General features: G+C 40.0%; 1 protein-coding gene across 14 annotated transcripts in view; it reads left to right on the forward strand.

Annotated features, from left to right (window-relative positions):
- LOC107447376 (coiled-coil domain-containing protein AGAP005037) overlaps nt 1-25,534 on the forward strand; it is a 759,443-nt gene that overhangs the window by 644,398 nt on the left and 89,511 nt on the right. For 5 of the 14 annotated variants that reach the window (XM_071184692.2, XM_071184693.2, XM_071184700.2 and 2 more), the window contains one exon: nt 23,633-23,749. The exons of the other annotated variants lie outside the window; for them this stretch is intronic. In XM_071184692.2, coding sequence (XP_071040793.1) covers nt 23,633-23,749 — 117 coding nt within the window. The remainder of the gene's footprint in view (nt 1-23,632; nt 23,750-25,534) is intronic. 14 annotated transcript variants of the gene reach the window in all.

A 25,534-nucleotide genomic window follows, 5' to 3' on the forward strand; every position in this document is an offset into this window, starting at 1 on the left:
TAACTTAAATATTTTAAAAGGTATTAAACATGTTTTTTTTTAAAATCGTCAATTTAGCGAGATGTTTCCACATCGGTAAAAATTATCAGAACCATTCTCAATTTTTGAAAAAATTTTTGAGCCCAGATAATGCAGTGTTGGAACAACTTTTCAAAAGTTGAATTTAATTCCAAACCTTTTCATTTTCACCAAACTATGGGTTTTTTCCATATTAACGTTTATAAGTTGAATATATGAATAACTGTTGCCAACTTTCGGCAGTCAAGAAAGTAGTATAAATTCGCGAAAAAGTGATATTTCATGTGGCGACCGAGCCTTCAAAAAATAGTTTTAAGTAACTATTTGATTCAATGGAAAAGAAAATCTGTATAACTGTTTCCTTACAGGCCAAATCAATACGCCGGGAAAACAACATTAGTGAGAGTTTTTCATCCAGTGCGTTCTTTTTCTGCGTGATGAGGATGAATGATACAAACTGATTATAATTAAAAATATTTTTTAAGGAAAAAAAAGATTTAACCCTGAAACTCATAGCGATGATTTATATTCTTTTGCAAATTCATTTGTTTTACTAATTGGCTACAGAAAGTTTACTATCAAAAAATTTTAATTAATCAATTCTTTTAGCTTGATTCATGTAATGAATATGAAATGAAAAAGGATGCAATCGGAATCGTATATGAGATAGATATTAATGAATGTAAAAAAATCAAAAATGAATTTAGCAAAAGAGCATTTAATATTTTAGTTTGCATTTAACATAAAAAAATATTTTTATATTCAGTTCCTTTAAGTGATGTAATAATTTTTATGTTTGCGTTAATTGTTTACAATATATAAGCTGTATATTTTATTATCATAATTCAAAGTGGCATTATGATAATAAGACTTATAATTTATTTCAAGCTTTTTACTTTCAGCGTATTAGAAACATAAATAAACCTAATTTTTAAACATATCTAAAAAATACTTGTAAACTTACGGTGTTGGAAATGGCATTTTCTAAAAGCAGAAAGTTATAATTCTGGGAATAAAAACTAGATATATGTTATTTTAGCCATTTATGTGATAATTTTTCCGTTCATATGGTATCTATTTACCAGAAATTCTAGTTTTCAAAATTATAGCTCATATTACCGCACATTTTGTTAAAAATACAAAACTGGAAAGTAAATTGAATAATTTTATATCATGCAAGGTATCATGGTAAAATTACCAAATTTTACCACATTTATCCAATTTCATAGTGTATTTTAAACCGCATTCCATTATTAATTCTACCAAAATCATTACCAAAGCGCTTCTGTAAAAATTATCCAGCTTTTTGGCATTCCCGTACAGTTAGAAACACGGTAAATTTTACCATATTTTGATATGTTTGATCATCCTTTTTTTTCTCAGTGCAAATTTAAAAATATCTTTGAAAGTACACTGTGACTTTTTTGCATTGATAATATATGAATTTTTTTACATGTTTATATAAAAATAACATAATATTTTAAATTAAAAATGAAATATTTTAAATCTACCTTTAATTTTGTTGATATTTAATAACTTCTATCTAGTAATACACAATGAAACTTCCGCTAATAAAATTAATTACGTTGCCGTTTTTTGTAAACTAAGATTTACATGACGCATTTGAGTTACTTTATTTTTAACATACCATACTATAATTTTTGAGTGACTTTTTTTTATCTAATTGTTGACAAATGGTATGCTGTATTATGCATTATTATCATTTATGTTCTATGTAAAATTAATATCTTAGCCTCAGTATTTGCAGGAAGGGGAGCATATTTTGTCTTTCGGTCGAAATTTTTCTTTTTCTGTTCAGGAATTCCATGGAAACTAATTAATGTTACATTTGGCCGAGATGGCTTAAAGAGTAAAGTATTCACCACAAAAATAGCAATCTAGGTTCGAATCCAGATGTTAGAATTCTGCTCCTGCCTTTCACTGACAACTATAATAGCGAAATGAACCCCGGGGATGGACGGGTCATTGATTAAAGCAGCGTTTCTCAAAAGGTGTTCAGCCGCAGAACCGAAGTGTTCCGTGGTAGGATTAGAGGGATTCCAGGAGTTAAGATTTTCTTAAGCAGAAATAATTATGTTTATACTCAATGAATAATCCATAATTTATTTAATACTTCGGTTATTTCTATGACATTATTTATGTAAATACCTCTGAAAAAGCTAAAACATTTAAAAAAAATTTCTTAATTGCAATATATATTAATTTATGAAAAGGGTTAGCATTTACGAAAATTTCCATTTTTATTCCTTATCGAACCTTTCATTTAAAAATAAGATACTTAAATTCAAGAATAAAGACTTATTTTTCTCTGATAACTATTCTCAACGTTTATTAGGGAAAAAAATTTAAAACCATAATTAAATTAACTTAATTCCTTCATTTCTAGCATTATATGCATATACAAGTAATATGCATATACCATTGATAATTTTAAACTATTTTATTATTGATAATTTTAAACTATTTTATTATTTTTTCTGTTTTACCACTTTCATAATATAGAAAAAGTCTTTTTTTAGTAAATTAACAATTTCTAATGAAAATATTTTTATAATATCGCGGCTCCGCCAATAGAACTTTGATCATTTAAGGTTCTACCCCCCAAAAAATTGGTTACCGCTGGATTAGAGAATCCTTACCGTTGGCTAACTGTGTGAAGTTTTCGAGATTTCTGTCTTCATGTAATGCAAATTTATATTGATTTTACTCATTAAGTCTTCCACAAAATCAGGCTATCACAATTATTAATCTTCTTTCTTTCGAGTTGGATTCAAAATAACAGAGTTACGATATTAAATTGTGAGAAAGCCGCAAATATGGTATATATAGGCTATTCAATGCTGGTTAGTAAATAAACTTGGTTGACTTGATTTACAATTTCATCCTGAAATGTTCAACATTTTTTTTAATTAAATCAGTTACGCTATATTTTTGTTTTTTGTTTATTTTATAAAATAAATTCCATTTGCTGTTAAAAACATAAAATTTTAGTAGGGTTTAAACCCTCTATTGGTTATGCATTTGTGCAGATTTTAGAGAATGTTTCTCTCTTGTATACCTTATCTAATATCAAAGGAAAACTATTTTTTGCAATGCGAATAGAACTGCAGATCGTAATTCGACTTTCTACGTGCGTGATTGTGCGAGTTTAATTTGAGGAATTTTTAGAGATTTTTCACCTATTTTTCTCAGTATTTTATATTTATAAAGAACAGGAGCTAATGTTTTCGTACACTTTTACAGGAGCCGTGATGGCTCAGGGGATAGAGCGCTCGCCTTGTAATGAGGCGAACCGAGTTCGAATCCCAGTCAATATGGATTTCGCATCCTGCTTGCACCGACCACAGTGCTGACGTGAAATATCCTCAGTGGTAGACGAATCATGGGATAGAGTCCCCTTGCCGTCAGACTAACCGTGGGAGGTTCTCGTGGTCTTCCTCTCCATGTAACGCAAATGCGGGTTAGCTCCATCAAAAAGTCCTCTCCGAAGGTAAATTTATCCTAATACTCGATCCAGAAGTTCTCTTATCTTCTGGATTGGGTTCAAAATTACAAGGCTACGGAGTTGAACATTAGTATTCGTAAAGCCATAAAAATTGAGTTAGCTGTTCAATGACGGTTATAATAATTATTATTATACACTATTAAAGAAGAGGGTGAACCGGGCTCGAATCCCAACGATGGCAGGCAGATACGAATTCCGCATCCAGCTTGCACCGACCTCATCGCTGACATGAAATATCCTCAGTGGTAGACGGATCATGGGATAGAGTCCCCTTGCCGTCAGGCTAACCGTGGGAGGTTCTCGTGGTCTTCCTCTCCATGTAACGTAAATGCAGGTTAGATCCATCAAAATGTCCTCCACGAAGGCAAATTTATCCCAATACTCAATCCAGGAGTTCCCTGTTCTTCTGGATTGGGTTCAAAATTACTAGGCTACGGAGTTGAACATTAGTATTCGTAAAGCCATAAAAATTGAGTTAGCTGTTCAATGACGGTTATAATAATTATTATTATACACTATTAAAGAAGAGGGTGAACCGGGCTCGAATCCCAACGATGGCAGGCAGATACGAATTCCGCATCCAGCTTGCACCGACCTCATCGCTGACATGAAATATCCTCAGTGGTAGACGGATCATGGGATAGAGTCCCCTTGCCGTCAGGCTAACCGTGGGAGGTTCTCGTGGTCTTCCTCTCCATGTAACGTAAATGCAGGTTAGATCCATCAAAATGTCCTCCACGAAGGCAAATTTATCCCAATACTCAATCCAGGAGTTCCCTTTTCTTCTGGATTGTTCAAAATTACTAGGCTACGGAGTTGAACATTAGTATTCGTAAAGCCATAAAAATTGAGTTAGCTGTTCAATGACGGTTATAATAATTATTATTATACACTATTAAAGAAGAGGGTGAACCGGGCTCGAATCCCAACGATGGCAGGCAGATACGAATTCCGCATCCAGCTTGCACCGACCTCATCGCTGACATGAAATATCCTCAGTGGTAGACGGATCATGGGATAGAGTCCCCTTGCCGTCAGGCTAACCGTGGTAGGTTCTCGTGGTCTTCCTCTCCATGTAACGTAAATGCAGGTTAGATCCATCAAAATGTCCTCCACGAAGGCAAATTTATCCCAATACTCAATCCAGGAGTTCCCTGTTCTTCTGGATTGGGTTCAAAATTACAAGGCTACGGAGTTGAACATTAGTATTCGTAAAGCCATAAAAATTGAGTTAGCTGTTCAATGACGGTTATAATAATTATTATTATACACTATTAAAGAAGAGGGTGAACCGGGCTCGAATCCCAACGATGGCAGGCAGATACGAATTCCGCATCCAGCTTGCACCGACCTCATCGCTGACATGAAATATCCTCAGTGGTAGACGGATCATGGGATAGAGTCCCCTTGCCGTCAGGCTAACCGTGGGAGGTTCTCGTGGTCTTCCTCTCCATGTAACGTAAATGCAGGTTAGATCCATCAAAATGTCCTCCACGAAGGCAAATTTATCCCAATACTCAATCCAGGAGTTCCCTGTTCTTCTGGATTGGGTTCAAAATTACAAGGCTACGGAGTTGAACATTAGTATTCGTAAAGCCATAAAAATTGAGTTAGCTGTTCAATGACGGTTATAATAATTATTATTATACACTATTAAAGAAGAGGGTGAACCGGGCTCGAATCCCAACGATGGCAGGCAGATACGAATTCCGCATCCAGCTTGCACCGACTTCATCGCTGACATGAAATATCCTCAGTGGTAGACGGATCATGGGATAGAGTCCCCTTGCCGTCAGGCTAACCGTGGGAGGTTCTCGTGGTCTTCCTCTCCATGTAACGTAAATGCAGGTTAGATCCATCAAAATGTCCTCCACGAAGGCAAATTTATCCCAATACTCAATCCAGGAGTTCCCTGTTCTTCTGGATTGGGTTCAAAATTACAAGGCTACGGAGTTGAACATTAGTATTCGTAAAGCCATAAAAATTGAGTTAGCTGTTCAATGACGGTTATAATAATTATTATTATACACTATTAAAGAAGAGGGTGAACCGGGCTCGAATCCCAACGATGGCAGGCAGATACGAATTCCGCATCCAGCTTGCACCGACCTCATCGCTGACATGAAATATCCTCAGTGGTAGACGGATCATGGGATAGAGTCCCCTTGCCGTCAGGCTAACCGTGGGAGGTTCTCGTGGTCTTCCTCTCCATGTAACGTAAATGCAGGTTAGATCCATCAAAATGTCCTCCACGAAGGCAAATTTATCCCAATACTCAATCCAGGAGTTCCCTGTTCTTCTGGATTGGGTTCAAAATTACAAGGCTACGGAGTTGAACATTAGTATTCGTAAAGCCATAAAAATTGAGTTAGCTGTTCAATGACGGTTATAATAATTATTATTATACACTATTAAAGAAGAGGGTGAACCGGGCTCGAATCCCAACGATGGCAGGCAGATACGAATTCCGCATCCAGCTTGCACCGACCTCATCGCTGACATGAAATATCCTCAGTGGTAGACGGATCATGGGATAGAGTCCCCTTGCCGTCAGGCTAACCGTGGGAGGTTCTCGTGGTCTTCCTCTCCATGTAACGTAAATGCAGGTTAGATCCATCAAAATGTCCTCCACGAAGGCAAATTTATCCCAATACTCAATCCAGGAGTTCCCTGTTCTTCTGGATTGGGTTCAAAATTACTAGGCTACGGAGTTGAACATTAGTATTCGTAAAGCCATAAAAATTGAGTTAGCTGTTCAATGACGGTTATAATAATTATTATTATACACTATTAAAGAAGAGGGTGAACCGGGCTCGAATCCCAACGATGGCAGGCAGATACGAATTCCGCATCCAGCTTGCACCGACCTCATCGCTGACATGAAATATCCTCAGTGGTAGACGGATCATGGGATAGAGTCCCCTTGCCGTCAGGCTAACCGTGGGAGGTTCTCGTGGTCTTCCTCTCCATGTAACGTAAATGCAGGTTAGATCCATCAAAATGTCCTCCACGAAGGCAAATTTATCCCAATACTCAATCCAGGAGTTCCCTGTTCTTCTGGATTGGGTTCAAAATTACTAGGCTACGGAGTTGAACATTAGTATTCGTAAAGCCATAAAAATTGAGTTAGCTGTTCAATGACGGTTATAATAATTATTATTATACACTATTAAAGAAGAGGGTGAACCGGGCTCGAATCCCAACGATGGCAGGCAGATACGAATTCCGCATCCAGCTTGCACCGACCTCATCGCTGACATGAAATATCCTCAGTGGTAGACGGATCATGGGATAGAGTCCCCTTGCCGTCAGGCTAACCGTGGGAGGTTCTCGTGGTCTTCCTCTCCATGTAACGTAAATGCAGGTTAGATCCATCAAAATGTCCTCCACGAAGGCAAATTTATCCCAATACTCAATCCAGGAGTTCCCTTTTCTTCTGGATTGGGTTCAAAATTACTAGGCTACGGAGTTGAACATTAGTATTCGTAAAGCCATAAAAATTGAGTTAGCTGTTCAATGACGGTTATAATAATTATTATTATACACTATTAAAGAAGAGGGTGAACCGGGCTCGAATCCCAACGATGGCAGGCAGATACGAATTCCGCATCCAGCTTGCACCGACCTCATCGCTGACATGAAATATCCTCAGTGGTAGACGGATCATGGGATAGAGTCCCCTTGCCGTCAGGCTAACCGTGGTAGGTTCTCGTGGTCTTCCTCTCCATGTAACGTAAATGCAGGTTAGATCCATCAAAATGTCCTCCACGAAGGCAAATTTATCCCAATACTCAATCCAGGAGTTCCCTGTTCTTCTGGATTGGGTTCAAAATTACAAGGCTACGGAGTTGAACATTAGTATTCGTAAAGCCATAAAAATTGAGTTAGCTGTTCAATGACGGTTATAATAATTATTATTATACACTATTAAAGAAGAGGGTGAACCGGGCTCGAATCCCAACGATGGCAGGCAGATACGAATTCCGCATCCAGCTTGCACCGACCTCATCGCTGACATGAAATATCCTCAGTGGTAGACGGATCATGGGATAGAGTCCCCTTGCCGTCAGGCTAACCGTGGGAGGTTCTCGTGGTCTTCCTCTCCATGTAACGTAAATGCAGGTTAGATCCATCAAAATGTCCTCCACGAAGGCAAATTTATCCCAATACTCAATCCAGGAGTTCCCTGTTCTTCTGGATTGGGTTCAAAATTACAAGGCTACGGAGTTGAACATTAGTATTCGTAAAGCCATAAAAATTGAGTTAGCTGTTCAATGACGGTTATAATAATTATTATTATACACTATTAAAGAAGAGGGTGAACCGGGCTCGAATCCCAACGATGGCAGGCAGATACGAATTCCGCATCCAGCTTGCACCGACTTCATCGCTGACATGAAATATCCTCAGTGGTAGACGGATCATGGGATAGAGTCCCCTTGCCGTCAGGCTAACCGTGGGAGGTTCTCGTGGTCTTCCTCTCCATGTAACGTAAATGCAGGTTAGATCCATCAAAATGTCCTCCACGAAGGCAAATTTATCCCAATACTCAATCCAGGAGTTCCCTGTTCTTCTGGATTGGGTTCAAAATTACAAGGCTACGGAGTTGAACATTAGTATTCGTAAAGCCATAAAAATTGAGTTAGCTGTTCAATGACGGTTATAATAATTATTATTATACACTATTAAAGAAGAGGGTGAACCGGGCTCGAATCCCAACGATGGCAGGCAGATACGAATTCCGCATCCAGCTTGCACCGACCTCATCGCTGACATGAAATATCCTCAGTGGTAGACGGATCATGGGATAGAGTCCCCTTGCCGTCAGGCTAACCGTGGGAGGTTCTCGTGGTCTTCCTCTCCATGTAACGTAAATGCAGGTTAGATCCATCAAAATGTCCTCCACGAAGGCAAATTTATCCCAATACTCAATCCAGGAGTTCCCTGTTCTTCTGGATTGGGTTCAAAATTACAAGGCTACGGAGTTGAACATTAGTATTCGTAAAGCCATAAAAATTGAGTTAGCTGTTCAATGACGGTTATAATAATTATTATTATACACTATTAAAGAAGAGGGTGAACCGGGCTCGAATCCCAACGATGGCAGGCAGATACGAATTCCGCATCCAGCTTGCACCGACCTCATCGCTGACATGAAATATCCTCAGTGGTAGACGGATCATGGGATAGAGTCCCCTTGCCGTCAGGCTAACCGTGGGAGGTTCTCGTGGTCTTCCTCTCCATGTAACGTAAATGCAGGTTAGATCCATCAAAATGTCCTCCACGAAGGCAAATTTATCCCAATACTCAATCCAGGAGTTCCCTGTTCTTCTGGATTGGGTTCAAAATTACTAGGCTACGGAGTTGAACATTAGTATTCGTAAAGCCATAAAAATTGAGTTAGCTGTTCAATGACGGTTATAATAATTATTATTATACACTATTAAAGAAGAGGGTGAACCGGGCTCGAATCCCAACGATGGCAGGCAGATACGAATTCCGCATCCAGCTTGCACCGACCTCATCGCTGACATGAAATATCCTCAGTGGTAGACGGATCATGGGATAGAGTCCCCTTGTCGTCAGGCTAACCGTGGGAGGTTCTCGTGGTCTTCCTCTCCATGTAACGTAAATGCAGGTTAGATCCATCAAAATGTCCTCCACGAAGGCAAATTTATCCCAATACTCAATCCAGGAGTTCCCTGTTCTTCTGGATTGGGTTCAAAATTACAAGGCTACGGAGTTGAGCATTAGTATTCGTAAAGCCATAAAAATTGAGTTAGCTGTTCAATGACGGTTATAATAATTATTATTATACACTATTAAAGAAGAGGGTGAACCGGGCTCGAATCCCAACGATGGCAGGCAGATACGAATTCCGCATCCAGCTTGCACCGACCTCATCGCTGACATGAAATATCCTCAGTGGTAGACGGATCATGGGATAGAGTCCCCTTGCCGTCAGGCTAACCGTGGGAGGTTCTCGTGGTCTTCCTCTCCATGTAACGTAAATGCAGGTTAGATCCATCAAAATGTCCTCCACGAAGGCAAATTTATCCCAATACTCAATCCAGGAGTTCCCTGTTCTTCTGGATTGGGTTCAAAATTACTAGGCTACGGAGTTGAACATTAGTATTCGTAAAGCCATAAAAATTGAGTTAGCTGTTCAATGACGGTTATAATAATTATTATTATACACTATTAAAGAAGAGGGTGAACCGGGCTCGAATCCCAACGATGGCAGGCAGATACGAATTCCGCATCCAGCTTGCACCGACCTCATCGCTGACATGAAATATCCTCAGTGGTAGACGGATCATGGGATAGAGTCCCCTTGCCGTCAGGCTAACCGTGGGAGGTTCTCGTGGTCTTCCTCTCCATGTAACGTAAATGCAGGTTAGATCCATCAAAATGTCCTCCACGAAGGCAAATTTATCCCAATACTCAATCCAGGAGTTCCCTGTTCTTCTGGATTGGGTTCAAAATTACTAGGCTACGGAGTTGAACATTAGTATTCGTAAAGCCATAAAAATTGAGTTAGCTGTTCAATGACGGTTATAATAATTATTATTATACACTATTAAAGAAGAGGGTGAACCGGGCTCGAATCCCAACGATGGCAGGCAGATACGAATTCCGCATCCAGCTTGCACCGACCTCATCGCTGACATGAAATATCCTCAGTGGTAGACGGATCATGGGATAGAGTCCCCTTGCCGTCAGGCTAACCGTGGGAGGTTCTCGTGGTCTTCCTCTCCATGTAACGTAAATGCAGGTTAGATCCATCAAAATGTCCTCCACGAAGGCAAATTTATCCCAATACTCAATCCAGGAGTTCCCTGTTCTTCTGGATTGGGTTCAAAATTACTAGGCTACGGAGTTGAACATTAGTATTCGTAAAGCCATAAAAATTGAGTTAGCTGTTCAATGACGGTTATAATAAATATTATTATACACTATTAAAGAAGAGGGTGAACCGGGCTCGAATCCCAACGATGGCAGGCAGATACGAATTCCGCATCCAGCTTGCACCGACCTCATCGCTGACATGAAATATCCTCAGTGGTAGACGGATCATGGGATAGAGTCCCCTTGCCGTCAGGCTAACCGTGGTAGGTTCTCGTGGTCTTCCTCTCCATGTAACGTAAATGCAGGTTAGATCCATCAAAATGTCCTCCACGAAGGCAAATTTATCCCAATACTCAATCCAGGAGTTCCCTGTTCTTCTGGATTGGGTTCAAAATTACAAGGCTACGGAGTTGAACATTAGTATTCGTAAAGCCATAAAAATTGAGTTAGCTGTTCAATGACGGTTATAATAATTATTATTATACACTATTAAAGAAGAGGGTGAACCGGGCTCGAATCCCAACGATGGCAGGCAGATACGAATTCCGCATCCAGCTTGCACCGACCTCATCGCTGACATGAAATATCCTCAGTGGTAGACGGATCATGGGATAGAGTCCCCTTGCCGTCAGGCTAACCGTGGGAGGTTCTCGTGGTCTTCCTCTCCATGTAACGTAAATGCAGGTTAGATCCATCAAAATGTCCTCCACGAAGGCAAATTTATCCCAATACTCAATCCAGGAGTTCCCTGTTCTTCTGGATTGGGTTCAAAATTACAAGGCTACGGAGTTGAACATTAGTATTCGTAAAGCCATAAAAATTGAGTTAGCTGTTCAATGACGGTTATAATAATTATTATTATACACTATTAAAGAAGAGGGTGAACCGGGCTCGAATCCCAACGATGGCAGGCAGATACGAATTCCGCATCCAGCTTGCACCGACCTCATCGCTGACATGAAATATCCTCAGTGGTAGACGGATCATGGGATAGAGTCCCCTTGCCGTCAGGCTAACCGTGGGAGGTTCTCGTGGTCTTCCTCTCCATGTAACGTAAATGCAGGTTAGATCCATCAAAATGTCCTCCACGAAGGCAAATTTATCCCAATACTCAATCCAGGAGTTCCCTGTTCTTCTGGATTGGGTTCAAAATTACAAGGCTACGGAGTTGAACATTAGTATTCGTAAAGCCATAAAAATTGAGTTAGCTGTTCAATGACGGTTATAATAATTATTATTATACACTATTAAAGAAGAGGGTGAACCGGGCTCGAATCCCAACGATGGCAGGCAGATACGAATTCCGCATCCAGCTTGCACCGACCTCATCGCTGACATGAAATATCCTCAGTGGTAGACGGATCATGGGATAGAGTCCCCTTGCCGTCAGGCTAACCGTGGGAGGTTCTCGTGGTCTTCCTCTCCATGTAACGTAAATGCAGGTTAGATCCATCAAAATGTCCTCCACGAAGGCAAATTTATCCCAATACTCAATCCAGGAGTTCCCTGTTCTTCTGGATTGGGTTCAAAATTACAAGGCTACGGAGTTGAACATTAGTATTCGTAAAGCCATAAAAATTGAGTTAGCTGTTCAATGACGGTTATAATAATTATTATTATACACTATTAAAGAAGAGGGTGAACCGGGCTCGAATCCCAACGATGGCAGGCAGATACGAATTCCGCATCCAGCTTGCACCGACCTCATCGCTGACATGAAATATCCTCAGTGGTAGACGAATCATGGGATAGAGTCCCCTTGCCGTCAGGCTAACCGTGGGAGGTTCTCGTGGTCTTCCTCTCCATGTAACATAAATGCAGGTTAGATCCATCAAAATGTCCTCCACGAAGGCAAATTTATCCCAATACTCAATCCAGGAGTTCCCTGTTCTTCTGGATTGGGTTCAAAATTACAAGGCTACGGAGTTGAACATTAGTATTCGTAAAGCCATAAAAATTGAGTTAGCTGTTCAATGACGGTTATAATAATTATTATTATACACTATTAAAGAAGAGGGTGAACCGGGCTCGAATCCCAACGATGGCAGGCAGATACGAATTTCGCATCCAGCTTGCACCGACCTCATCGCTGACATGAAATATCCTCAGTGGTAGACGGATCATGGGATAGAGTCCCCTTGCCGTCAGGCTAACCGTGGGAGGTTCTCGTGGTCTTCCTCTCCATGTAACGTAAATGCAGGTTAGATCCATCAAAATGTCCTCCACGAAGGCAAATTTATCCCAATACTCAATCCAGGAGTTCCCTGTTCTTCTGGATTGGGTTCAAAATTACAAGGCTACGGAGTTGAACATTAGTATTCGTAAAGCCATAAAAATTGAGTTAGCTGTTCAATGACGGTTATAATAATTATTATTATACACTATTAAAGAAGAGGGTGAACCGGGCTCGAATCCCAACGATGGCAGGCAGATACGAATTCCGCATCCAGCTTGCACCGACCTCATCGCTGACATGAAATATCCTCAGTGGTAGACGGATCATGGTATAGAGTCCCCTTGCCGTCAGGCTAACCGTGGGAGGTTCTCGTGGTCTTCCTCTCCATGTAACGTAAATGCAGGTTAGATCCATCAAAATGTCCTCCACGAAGGCAAATTTATCCCAATACTCAATCCAGGAGTTCCCTGTTCTTCTGGATTGGGTTCAAAATTACAAGGCTACGGAGTTGAACATTAGTATTCGTAAAGCCATAAAAATTGAGTTAGCTGTTCAATGACGGTTATAATAATTATTATTATACACTATTAAAGAAGAGGGTGAACCGGGCTCGAATCCCAACGATGGCAGGCAGATACGAATTCCGCATCCAGCTTGCACCGACCTCATCGCTGACATGAAATATCCTCAGTGGTAGACGGATCATGGGATAGAGTCCCCTTGCCGTCAGGCTAACCGTGGGAGGTTCTCGTGGTCTTCCTCTCCATGTAACGTAAATGCAGGTTAGATCCATCAAAATGTCCTCCACGAAGGCAAATTTATCCCAATACTCAATCCAGGAGTTCCCTGTTCTTCTGGATTGGGTTCAAAATTACTAGGCTACGGAGTTGAACATTAGTATTCGTAAAGCCATAAAAATTGAGTTAGCTGTTCAATGACGGTTATAATAATTATTATTATACACTATTAAAGAAGAGGGTGAACCGGGCTCGAATCCCAACGATGGCAGGCAGATACGAATTCCGCATCCAGCTTGCACCGACCTCATCGCTGACATGAAATATCCTCAGTGGTAGACGGATCATGGGATAGAGTCCCCTTGCCGTCAGGCTAACCGTGGGAGGTTCTCGTGGTCTTCCTCTCCATGTAACGTAAATGCAGGTTAGATCCATCAAAATGTCCTCCACGAAGGCAAATTTATCCCAATACTCAATCCAGGAGTTCCCTGTTCTTCTGGATTGGGTTCAAAATTACTAGGCTACGGAGTTGAACATTAGTATTCGTAAAGCCATAAAAATTGAGTTAGCTGTTCAATGACGGTTATAATAATTATTATTATACACTATTAAAGAAGAGGGTGAACCGGGCTCGAATCCCAACGATGGCAGGCAGATACGAATTCCGCATCCAGCTTGCACCGACCTCATCGCTGACATGAAATATCCTCAGTGGTAGACGGATCATGGGATAGAGTCCCCTTGCCGTCAGGCTAACCGTGGTAGGTTCTCGTGGTCTTCCTCTCCATGTAACGTAAATGCAGGTTAGATCCATCAAAATGTCCTCCACGAAGGCAAATTTATCCCAATACTCAATCCAGGAGTTCCCTGTTCTTCTGGATTGGGTTCAAAATTACAAGGCTACGGAGTTGAACATTAGTATTCGTAAAGCCATAAAAATTGAGTTAGCTGTTCAATGACGGTTATAATAATTATTATTATACACTATTAAAGAAGAGGGTGAACCGGGCTCGAATCCCAACGATGGCAGGCAGATACGAATTCCGCATCCAGCTTGCACCGACCTCATCGCTGACATGAAATATCCTCAGTGGTAGACGGATCATGGGATAGAGTCCCCTTGCCGTCAGGCTAACCGTGGGAGGTTCTCGTGGTCTTCCTCTCCATGTAACGTAAATGCAGGTTAGATCCATCAAAATGTCCTCCACGAAGGCAAATTTATCCCAATACTCAATCCAGGAGTTCCCTGTTCTTCTGGATTGGGTTCAAAATTACAAGGCTACGGAGTTGAACATTAGTATTCGTAAAGCCATAAAAATTGAGTTAGCTGTTCAATGACGGTTATAATAATTATTATTATACACTATTAAAGAAGAGGGTGAACCGGGCTCGAATCCCAACGATGGCAGGCAGATACGAATTCCGCATCCAGCTTGCACCGACCTCATCGCTGACATGAAATATCCTCAGTGGTAGACGGATCATGGGATAGAGTCCCCTTGCCGTCAGGCTAACCGTGGGAGGTTCTCGTGGTCTTCCTCTCCATGTAACGTAAATGCAGGTTAGATCCATCAAAATGTCCTCCACGAAGGCAAATTTATCCCAATACTCAATCCAGGAGTTCCCTGTTCTTCTGGATTGGGTTCAAAATTACAAGGCTACGGAGTTGAACATTAGTATTCGTAAAGCCATAAAAATTGAGTTAGCTGTTCAATGACGGTTATAATAATTATTATTATACACTATTAAAGAAGAGGGTGAACCGGGCTCGAATCCCAACGATGGCAGGCAGATACGAATTCCGCATCCAGCTTGCACCGACCTCATCGCTGACATGAAATATCCTCAGTGGTAGACGAATCATGGGATAGAGTCCCCTTGCCGTCAGGCTAACCGTGGGAGGTTCTCGTGGTCTTCCTCTCCATGTAACGTAAATGCAGGTTAGATCCATCAAAATGTCCTCCACGAAGGCAAATTTATCCCAATACTCAATCCAGGAGTTCCCTGTTCTTCTGGATTGGGTTCAAAATTACAAGGCTACGGAGTTGAACATTAGTATTCGTAAAGCCATAAAAATTGAGTTAGCTGTTCAATGACGGTTATAATAATTATTATTATACACTATTAAAGAAGAGGGTGAACCGGGCTCGAATCCCAACGATGGCAGGCAGATACGAATTTCGCATCCAGCTTGCACCGACCTCATCGCTGACATGAAATATCCTCAGTGGTAGACGGATCATGGGATAGAGTCCCCTTGCCGTCAAGCTAACCGTGGGAGGTTCTCGTGGTCTTCCTCTCCATGTAACGTAAATGCAGGTTAGATCCATCAAAATGTCCTCCACGAAGGCAAATTTATCCCAATACTCAATCCAGGAGTTCCCTGTTCTTCTGGATTGGGTTCAAAATTACAAGGCTACGGAGTTGAACATTAGTATTCGTAAAGCCATAAAAATTGAGTTAGCTGTTCAATGACGGTTATAATAATTATTATTATACACTATTAAAGAAGAGGGTGAACCGGGCTCGAATCCCAACGATGGCAGGCAGATACGAATTCCGCATCCAGCTTGCACCGACCTCATCGCTGACATGAAATATCCTCAGTGGTAGACGGATCATGGTATAGAGTCCCCTTGCCGTCAGGCTAACCGTGGGAGGTTCTCGTGGTCTTCCTCTCCATGTAACGTAAATGCAGGTTAGATCCATCAAAATGTCCTCCACGAAGGCAAATTTATCCCAATACTCAATCCAGGAGTTCCCTGTTCTTCTGGATTGGGTTCAAAATTACAAGGCTACGGAGTTGAACATTAGTATTCGTAAAGCCATAAAAATTGAGTTAGCTGTTCAATGACGGTTATAATAATTATTATTATACACTATTAAAGAAGAGGGTGAACCGGGCTCGAATCCCAACGATGGCAGGCAGATACGAATTCCGCATCCAGCTTGCACCGACCTCATCGCTGACATGAAATATCCTCAGTGGTAGACGGATCATGGGATAGAGTCCCCTTGCCGTCAGGCTAACCGTGGGAGGTTCTCGTGGTCTTCCTCTCCATGTAACGTAAATGCAGGTTAGATCCATCAAAATGTCCTCCACGAAGGCAAATTTATCCCAATACTCAATCCAGGAGTTCCCTGTTCTTCTGGATTGGGTTCAAAATTACTAGGCTACGGAGTTGAACATTAGTATTCGTAAAGCCATAAAAATTGAGTTAGCTGTTCAATGACGGTTATAATAATTATTATTATACACTATTAAAGAAGAGGGTGAACCGGGCTCGAATCCCAACGATGGCAGGCAGATACGAATTCCGCATCCAGCTTGCACCGACCTCATCGCTGACATGAAATATCCTCAGTGGTAGACGGATCATGGGATAGAGTCCCCTTGCCGTCAGGCTAACCGTGGGAGGTTCTCGTGGTCTTCCTCTCCATGTAACGTAAATGCAGGTTAGATCCATCAAAATGTCCTCCACGAAGGCAAATTTATCCCAATACTCAATCCAGGAGTTCCCTGTTCTTCTGGATTGGGTTCAAAATTACAAGGCTACGGAGTTGAGCATTAGTATTCGTAAAGCCATAAAAATTGAGTTAGCTGTTCAATGACGGTTATAATAATTATTATTATACACTATTAAAGAAGAGGGTGAACCGGGCTCGAATCCCAACGATGGCAGGCAGATACGAATTCCGCATCCAGCTTGCACCGACCTCATCGCTGACATGAAATATCCTCAGTGGTAGACGGATCATGGGATAAAGTCCCCTTGCCGTCAGGCTAACCGTGGGAGGTTCTCGTGGTCTTCCTCTCCATGTAACGTAAATGCAGGTTAGATCCATCAAAATGTCCTCCACGAAGGCAAATTTATCCCAATACTCAATCCAGGAGTTCCCTGTTCTTCTGGATTGGGTTCAAAATTACAAGGCTACGGAGTTGAGCATTAGTATTCGTAAAGCCATAAAAATTGAGTTAGCTGTTCAATGACGGTTATAATAATTATTATTATACACTATTAAAGAAGAGGGTGAACCGGGCTCGAATCCCAACGATGGCAGGCAGATACGAATTTCGCATCCAGCTTGCACCGACCTCATCGCTGACATGAAATATCCTCAGTGGTAGACGGATCATGGGATAGAGTCCCCTTGCCGTCAGGCTAACCGTGGGAGGTTCTCGTGGTCTTCCTCTCCATGTAACGTAAATGCAGGTTAGATCCATCAAAATGTCCTCCACGAAGGCAAATTTATCCCAATACTCAATCCAGGAGTTCCCTGTTCATCTGGATTGGGTTCAAAATTACAAGGCTACGGAGTTGAACATTAGTATTCGTAAAGCCATAAAAATTGAGTTAGCTGTTCAATGACGGTTATAATAATTATTATTATACACTATTAAAGAAGAGGGTGAACCGGGCTCGAATCCCAACGATGGCAGGCAGATACGAATTCCGCATCCAGCTTGCACCGACCTCATCGCTGACATGAAATATCCTCAGTGGTAGACGGATCATGGGATAGAGTCCCCTTGCCGTCAGGCTAACCGTGGGAGGTTCTCGTGGTCTTCCTCTCCATGTAACGTAAATGCAGGTTAGATCCATCAAAATGTCCTCCACGAAGGCAAATTTATCCCAATACTCAATCCAGGAGTTCCCTGTTCTTCTGGATTGGGTTCAAAATTACAAGGCTACGGAGTTGAACATTAGTATTCGTAAAGCCATAAAAATTGAGTTAGCTGTTCAATGACGGTTATAATAATTATTATTATACACTATTAAAGAAGAGGGTGAACCGGGCTCGAATCCCAACGATGGCAGGCAGATACGAATTCCGCATCCAGCTTGCACCGACCTCATCGCTGACATGAAATATCCTCAGTGGTAGACGGATCATGGGATAGAGTCCCCTTGCCGTCAGGCTAACCGTGGGAGGTTCTCGTGGTCTTCCTCTCCATGTAACGTAAATGCAGGTTAGATCCATCAAAATGTCCTCCACGAAGGCAAATTTATCCCAATACTCAATCCAGGAGTTCCCTGTTCTTCTGGATTGGGTTCAAAATTACAAGGCTACGGAGTTGAACATTAGTATTCGTAAAGCCATAAAAATTGAGTTAGCTGTTCAATGACGGTTATAATAATTATTATTATACACTATTAAAGAAGAGGGTGAACCGGGCTCGAATCCCAACGATGGCAGGCAGATACGAATTCCGCATCCAGCTTGCACCGACCTCATCGCTGACATGAAATATCCTCAGTGGTAGACGGATCATGGGATAGAGTCCCCTTGCCGTCAGGCTAACCGTGGGAGGTTCTCGTGGTCTTCCTCTCCATGTAACGTAAATGCAGGTTAGATCCATCAAAATGTCCTCCACGAAGGCAAATTTATCCCAATACTCAATCCAGGAGTTCCCTGTTCTTCTGGATTGGGTTCAAAATTACAAGGCTACGGAGTTGAACATTAGTATTCGTAAAGCCATAAAAATTGAGTTAGCTGTTCAATGACGGTTATAATAATTATTATTATACACTATTAAAGAAGAGGGTGAACCGGGCTCGAATCCCAACGATGGCAGGCAGATACGAATTCCGCATCCAGCTTGCACCGACCTCATCGCTGACATGAAATATCCTCAGTGGTAGACGGATCATGGGATAGAGTCCCCTTGCCGTCAGGCTAACCGTGGGAGGTTCTCGTGGTCTTCCTCTCCATGTAACGTAAATGCAGGTTAGATCCATCAAAATGTCCTCCACGAAGGCAAATTTATCCCAATACTCAATCCAGGAGTTCCCTGTTCTTCTGGATTGGGTTCAAAATTACTAGGCTACGGAGTTGAACATTAGTATTCGTAAAGCCATAAAAATTGAGTTAGCTGTTCAATGACGGTTATAATAATTATTATTATACACTATTAAAGAAGAGGGTGAACCGGGCTCGAATCCCAACGATGGCAGGCAGATACGAATTCCGCATCCAGCTTGCACCGACCTCATCGCTGACATGAAATATCCTCAGTGGTAGACGGATCATGGGATAGAGTCCCCTTGCCGTCAAGCTAACCGTGGGAGGTTCTCGTGGTCTTCCTCTCCATGTAACGTAAATGCAGGTTAGATCCATCAAAATGTCCTCCACGAAGGCAAATTTATCCCAATACTCAATCCAGGAGTTCCCTGTTCTTCTGGATTGGGTTCAAAATTACAAGGCTACGGAGTTGAGCATTAGTATTCGTAAAGCCATAAAAATTGAGTTAGCTGTTCAATGACGGTTATAATAATTATTATTATACACTATTAAAGAAGAGGGTGAACCGGGCTCGAATCCCAACGATGGCAGGCAGATACGAATTCCGCATCCAGCTTGCACCGACCTCATCGCTGACATGAAATATCCTCAGTGGTAGACGGATCATGGGATAGAGTCCCCTTGCCGTCAGGCTAACCGTGGGAGGTTCTCGTGGTCTTCCTCTCCATGTAACGTAAATGCAGGTTAGATCCATCAAAATGTCCTCCACGAAGGCAAATTTATCCCAATACTCAATCCAGGAGTTCCCTGTTCTTCTGGATTGGGTTCAAAATTACAAGGCTACGGAGTTGAGCATTAGTATTCGTAAAGCCATAAAAATTGAGTTAGCTGTTCAATGACGGTTATAATAATTATTATTATACACTATTAAAGAAGAGGGTGAACCGGGCTCGAATCCCAACGATGGCAGGCAGATACGAATTTCGCATCCAGCTTGCACCGACCTCATCGCTGACATGAAATATCCTCAGTGGTAGACGGATCATGGGATAGAGTCCCCTTGCCGTCAGGCTAACCGTGGGAGGTTCTCGTGGTCTTCCTCTCCATGTAACGTAAATGCAGGTTAGATCCATCAAAATGTCCTCCACGAAGGCAAATTTATCCCAATACTCAATCCAGGAGTTCCCTGTTCATCTGGATTGGGTTCAAAATTACAAGGCTACGGAGTTGAACATTAGTATTCGTAAAGCCATAAAAATTGAGTTAGCTGTTCAATGACGGTTATAATAATTATTATTATACACTATTAAAGAAGAGGGTGAACCGGGCTCGAATCCCAACGATGGCAGGCAGATACGAATTCCGCATCCAGCTTGCACCGACCTCATCGCTGACATGAAATATCCTCAGTGGTAGACGGATCATGGGATAGAGTCCCCTTGGCGTCAGGCTAACCGTGGGAGGTTCTCGTGGTCTTCCTCTCCATGTAACGTAAATGCAGGTTAGATCCATCAAAATGTCCTCCACGAAGGCAAATTTATCCCAATACTCAATCCAGGAGTTCCCTGTTCTTCTGGATTGGGTTCAAAATTACAAGGCTACGGAGTTGAACATTAGTATTCGTAAAGCCATAAAAATTGAGTTAGCTGTTCAATGACGGTTATAATAATTATTATTATACACTATTAAAGAAGAGGGTGAACCGGGCTCGAATCCCAACGATGGCAGGCAGATACGAATTCCGCATCCAGCTTGCACCGACCTCATCGCTGACATGAAATATCCTCAGTGGTAGACGGATCATGGGATAGAGTCCCCTTGGCGTCAGGCTAACCGTGGGAGGTTCTCGTGGTCTTCCTCTCCATGTAACGTAAATGCAGGTTAGATCCATCAAAATGTCCTCCACGAAGGCAAATTTATCCCAATACTCAATCCAGGAGTTCCCTGTTCTTCTGGATTGGGTTCAAAATTACAAGGCTACGGAGTTGAACATTAGTATTCGTAAAGCCATAAAAATTGAGTTAGCTGTTCAATGACGGTTATAATAATTATTATTATACACTATTAAAGAAGAGGGTGAACCGGGCTCGAATCCCAACGATGGCAGGCAGATACGAATTCCGCATCCAGCTTGCACCGACCTCATCGCTGACATGAAATATCCTCAGTGGTAGACGGATCATGGGATAGAGTCCCCTTGCCGTCAGGCTAACCGTGGGAGGTTCTCGTGGTCTTCCTCTCCATGTAACGTAAATGCAGGTTAGCTCCATCAAAAAGTCCTCCTCGAAGGCAAATTTTTCCCAATACTTAATTCAGGAGTTCCCTTTCCTTCGAGATTGGGTTCAAAATTATTGAGCTACGGAGTTGAACATTGGTAGTTGTAAACCCAAAAATTGGGTCGGCTGTTCAACGATGGTTATGAAATAAAGAAAGACACTATTAAAGAGATCAACTCATATTTGAAAAAATACTAGTAAAAAAAGTAGTAAAAATATAAATAAAAATAATTTCTTTTATTTGAACAGTTAAAAATAAATGAAAAGTATAGTGAAAAACATGTTATATAACGTGTATTAAATTTTAGAAAATCGGATCATGATATATAGAAACATCAAGATGATGTTTGGAAGACTTTTTTTCTTGAAAACAAGTTTTATCCGTACTATATTTTACATTTTCTATTTATAAATGTCAAAAACTTGTTTTAGAATATGAAAAATAAATGTTTTCATGAAGAATTTTAGCATGTTTTTTCTATCATCTTTTAAAGTGTAAAAAGAATGTTTCACTCTATCCTTACATTATTATTGTGGTGATGTAAATAAAATGCCACGATTCTAAGAAATTCAAAGTAATATTATTGTTGAGTAAAAATGTAGAGGTTCATGTAAATAATGCGTCATGGCCTAACATTTTATCTTGAAAATTATGCGTCTTGGAGGAATATATAGTAAAAGTTTTATCACTTTTATTACTCACTGTAAATTTTCATCACTTTTAGTACACTTAAAACTTATTGTCTGGAGACAATGGTCTTTAGATGTTCCTAAAATATTATCGGTGAAATTGCGTTAAGAAAGTTCATAAAATTTATTTTAAGTTTAAATTATCGAAGTTACTAAAGCATTGAAAAATAAAGAACTCTAAAATGCTGTTAAAGCAACGTCTTGGGATTAAATGCCCTCGTTTTGGAACAGAGTTTTAAAAAAATATTTAATTTCATAAGCAATTTCTAAGACTTTATAAGAAATTTTTTTTTTCGAAAAAGTTAAAGAACTTCAAAATGTTTCAAAATAATATCATGACTGTGAAATATAATCAAATGAGCACCGAGTTAAAAAAAAAAATTATCTATTTCTTAGGCAGTTCCTAGCAAACTAACAAGTAAAAAATAATCCTAAAATATCCTCAAACAAATATCGAATTATCAAAATAGCACTTTACCCTATTTAGACCAGAAATTAGCTGTTCGAAAAAAAATATTTATTGAGTTGTCCGGAAAGCTCATGCCAATTTTTGATAAAAAGATATATAGATAGGCCTTTATGTCTAAAAGCAAAGAACATGACAAAAAGAAACAGAATGATGGACAAAAGGAAACGCGTACATTTTTTAAAAATATTGATCCCATTTAAGAAAATTTAAGCTGTAATTTAAAATGAATCCAAAGAAAATGCACAAAGTTATCTTTGGCAATTCTACAATAATGATTTAAACTCGGTTGATGAGTTCTATCCCATCTACCATATTCATCAGATTTAGTGCCCTCAGTTTTTCTGCTATTTCGATCATCAGGACTTTTTCTTAATATCAAAAATTTGAGAGTTCCTAAAATAATGGAATTTTCGAAATGCATGTAAATTTTGCTATTTGTGAAGTTTTCAATTTTGCAAAATTAATTCCCAAAACTTATGTCGTTGTTCCTGACACTTAGACAATCTAAGCTCACCAGCCATTGACCTTTTTGCGAATTAAGTCAGGAAGGTACTCCTCTCGTTAGATTAGAGAACACCGCAAAGATAAAAGTAAATCTAAGCTCAGAACCCCTCGGATAGATGGCAGCACCACCCATTCCTGTGGCCACTTCTTCAATCTAAGCATAGATCTGAAGAGGAAGGTATGTTTCTCCAGGTCCCTTTACGCATGGTTCTGCTCAGCGCAGATTTCATGAGCAAGTGAATCGCATGTACTCGGTGAGTCTTAGTGGAGTCGAGAATCGAACCACGGCCCTTCAGTCCGAAGTTCGATTCTCTGGGCTACCACGCCCCACTCCAAAATGTATTGTTTTAATGATTCTTCAAAATTGGCTCTAGTTTTCTGGACAGCCCAATAAACATTGGCTCCTTGCATGAGAAAACACTTACAAACAAAAACCAAGCAAAGCACAAAAATAACTTAATGCATGATAATTTTTAATCATTAATGTTTGTCTTAGCCTCTATCTTTGTGTCTATTATATCCTTTACCCTTTTACCCTCTTACCCCTTTCTCTCTTTCTTCAAACTGTGAATGCTATTAAAAAAAATTATTTGAGCTCTCTCCTGCTGACCCTGTGCCTTTTTTTCTTCACCTCTGTTTCAGTCCCATCCGATCCCTTAAACTTCTGTATCAACGACAGGCCGCATGATTGTCCTGTTTTCTGGAAAAATCTGAGGGCCATCGTTGAAGAGGATTGTCTCAATACCGTGAACCAACAAGGTACTTTTAATCACTCAATAACTCTTTGCGGGACCTCTTCTTTATCTGATGTGAGTTCGTAAACTCCAGCCATTTTCTTTTTTGGCCATAATATTTTGAGAATAGAAAATATAGGAAAAATTTATTACACATATTGTTGCTTCGGCAGAGTTTACGAACCCACATCAATAAATGAAATCCAATACTTTAATTTAACGCTTAATAATCTAGAAATAAAATTTTTCCCTTTTTCTGACGATAGTACTCAAATTTAAAGTTAATAAATCTTGCTTTGGTATAGTTAATAATTGATTAAACAGGGTCTTCTGTAATCACCACCTTAAGCATTTTTTTTTAAATCTATAAAAAGTTTTTTTTTATTTCCAATGAGCTACACAATCAGTCTTCCCGATGAGCAAACCTAATGCGTTCTCCAGAAGTGGTATCCACTTTTTCAGGACCACCACAATGGGTGAGATACCATTAGCCATGTTAATTTGGAAGTCTAGTTTCTGCCACACTAGATGGCAGCACCGAGACTCTATTTGGATGCTGAAGTGCACTAGGAATTTAATTTTGCCGGAAATGCCAAGAGCCAATAAGACACTCCAGGGATCTTTTACATGCCGAGTAATCATACGACATGGCCGCTGAGGATTTTCTGCATCCCGAAAATCCGGTGTCTGGGCCGGAGATCGAACCCGCAGACTTGGGCTCAGAAGGCCAACGGCAAACCAACTGCGCCACCCAGCCACGTCTATAAAATGTAAATTGATTCAATTATGCCTTATAGGTTGCAAATTAACATTTTAGTGAAAATTTTAATAAAAGTCAGTTAGTAATCAACTTCCTTTATTTTTAATTATAATGAAATTGCCGAAAAGAGTCTTTTTATCATAAGGAATTCATGACATGGCTTGTAATTTTTGAACAGAATGAGTACGACAAATGTTGTCAGGTTTAAAACATTAATGTCAGTTTTATTTATGGTCAATTTTTTCCAGTTTTGGAATTTCTTAATTTTTTCATATTCTTGTTATCGTATCCATCTACTTATTAGTTACTCTTAATATGTAGGTTAATATAAATTCATTTTTAAAAGATTTCAAAACTATCCCTGCACCCCCAGCTTTCAATTGCCATACCAAATCAACCAAATATTTTTTACCAGACCAAACCAATTTTAAATAACAAATAAATAATTTTTCATGCTGAATCAACTAAATTTTTTTTTAAGATTTCAAATTTTTCCAACGTTTTATAAATTAGAATCAATAGGTAATTTTTTTACAACTGTTTTACTCAATGAATCATACAGAAATAATAATGAAGGAAATCAATAAATCACTAAATAAAAAGAAATGGAAAAGTTTGGTTAGTTGATTTTAAATATTTGATACCAACAGTAGTTAACTTTTTACATGCTTCAAAATACAGAAATTTTAACGAATTATTTTGATAAATAAATATAATGTTTTTACATTTTTATGCCGTTAGCGTGCAACTGGGAAATATTGCCACCTTTTAAAGAATTTTTCTTGAAAAATTAATTCTTACAAAATATTTGCCTACAGTCTAAACTATGTTTAAACGTAACTCTATTTGATCAATATTTTCAATTTGACTGCTTTTATTGATTTTACTAAACTTTCTGCATGTCATATATTGATTACTTGTGTACTCAACACTTATGTTAGTTACATTTATTTTACGACAAATAAACAGGATTTTAGTTTATGAACATAAGGAAAATATTTAATAATGTAAAATTTATTGAATTTTACTGCAAAGGTGGTTATTCACTTA

Source organism: Parasteatoda tepidariorum, chromosome 10, assembly GCF_982258835.1.
Source record: "Parasteatoda tepidariorum strain Cologne lab strain chromosome 10, Ptep-v5.0, whole genome shotgun sequence".
Lineage (NCBI taxonomy): Eukaryota > Metazoa > Arthropoda > Arachnida > Araneae > Theridiidae > Parasteatoda > Parasteatoda tepidariorum.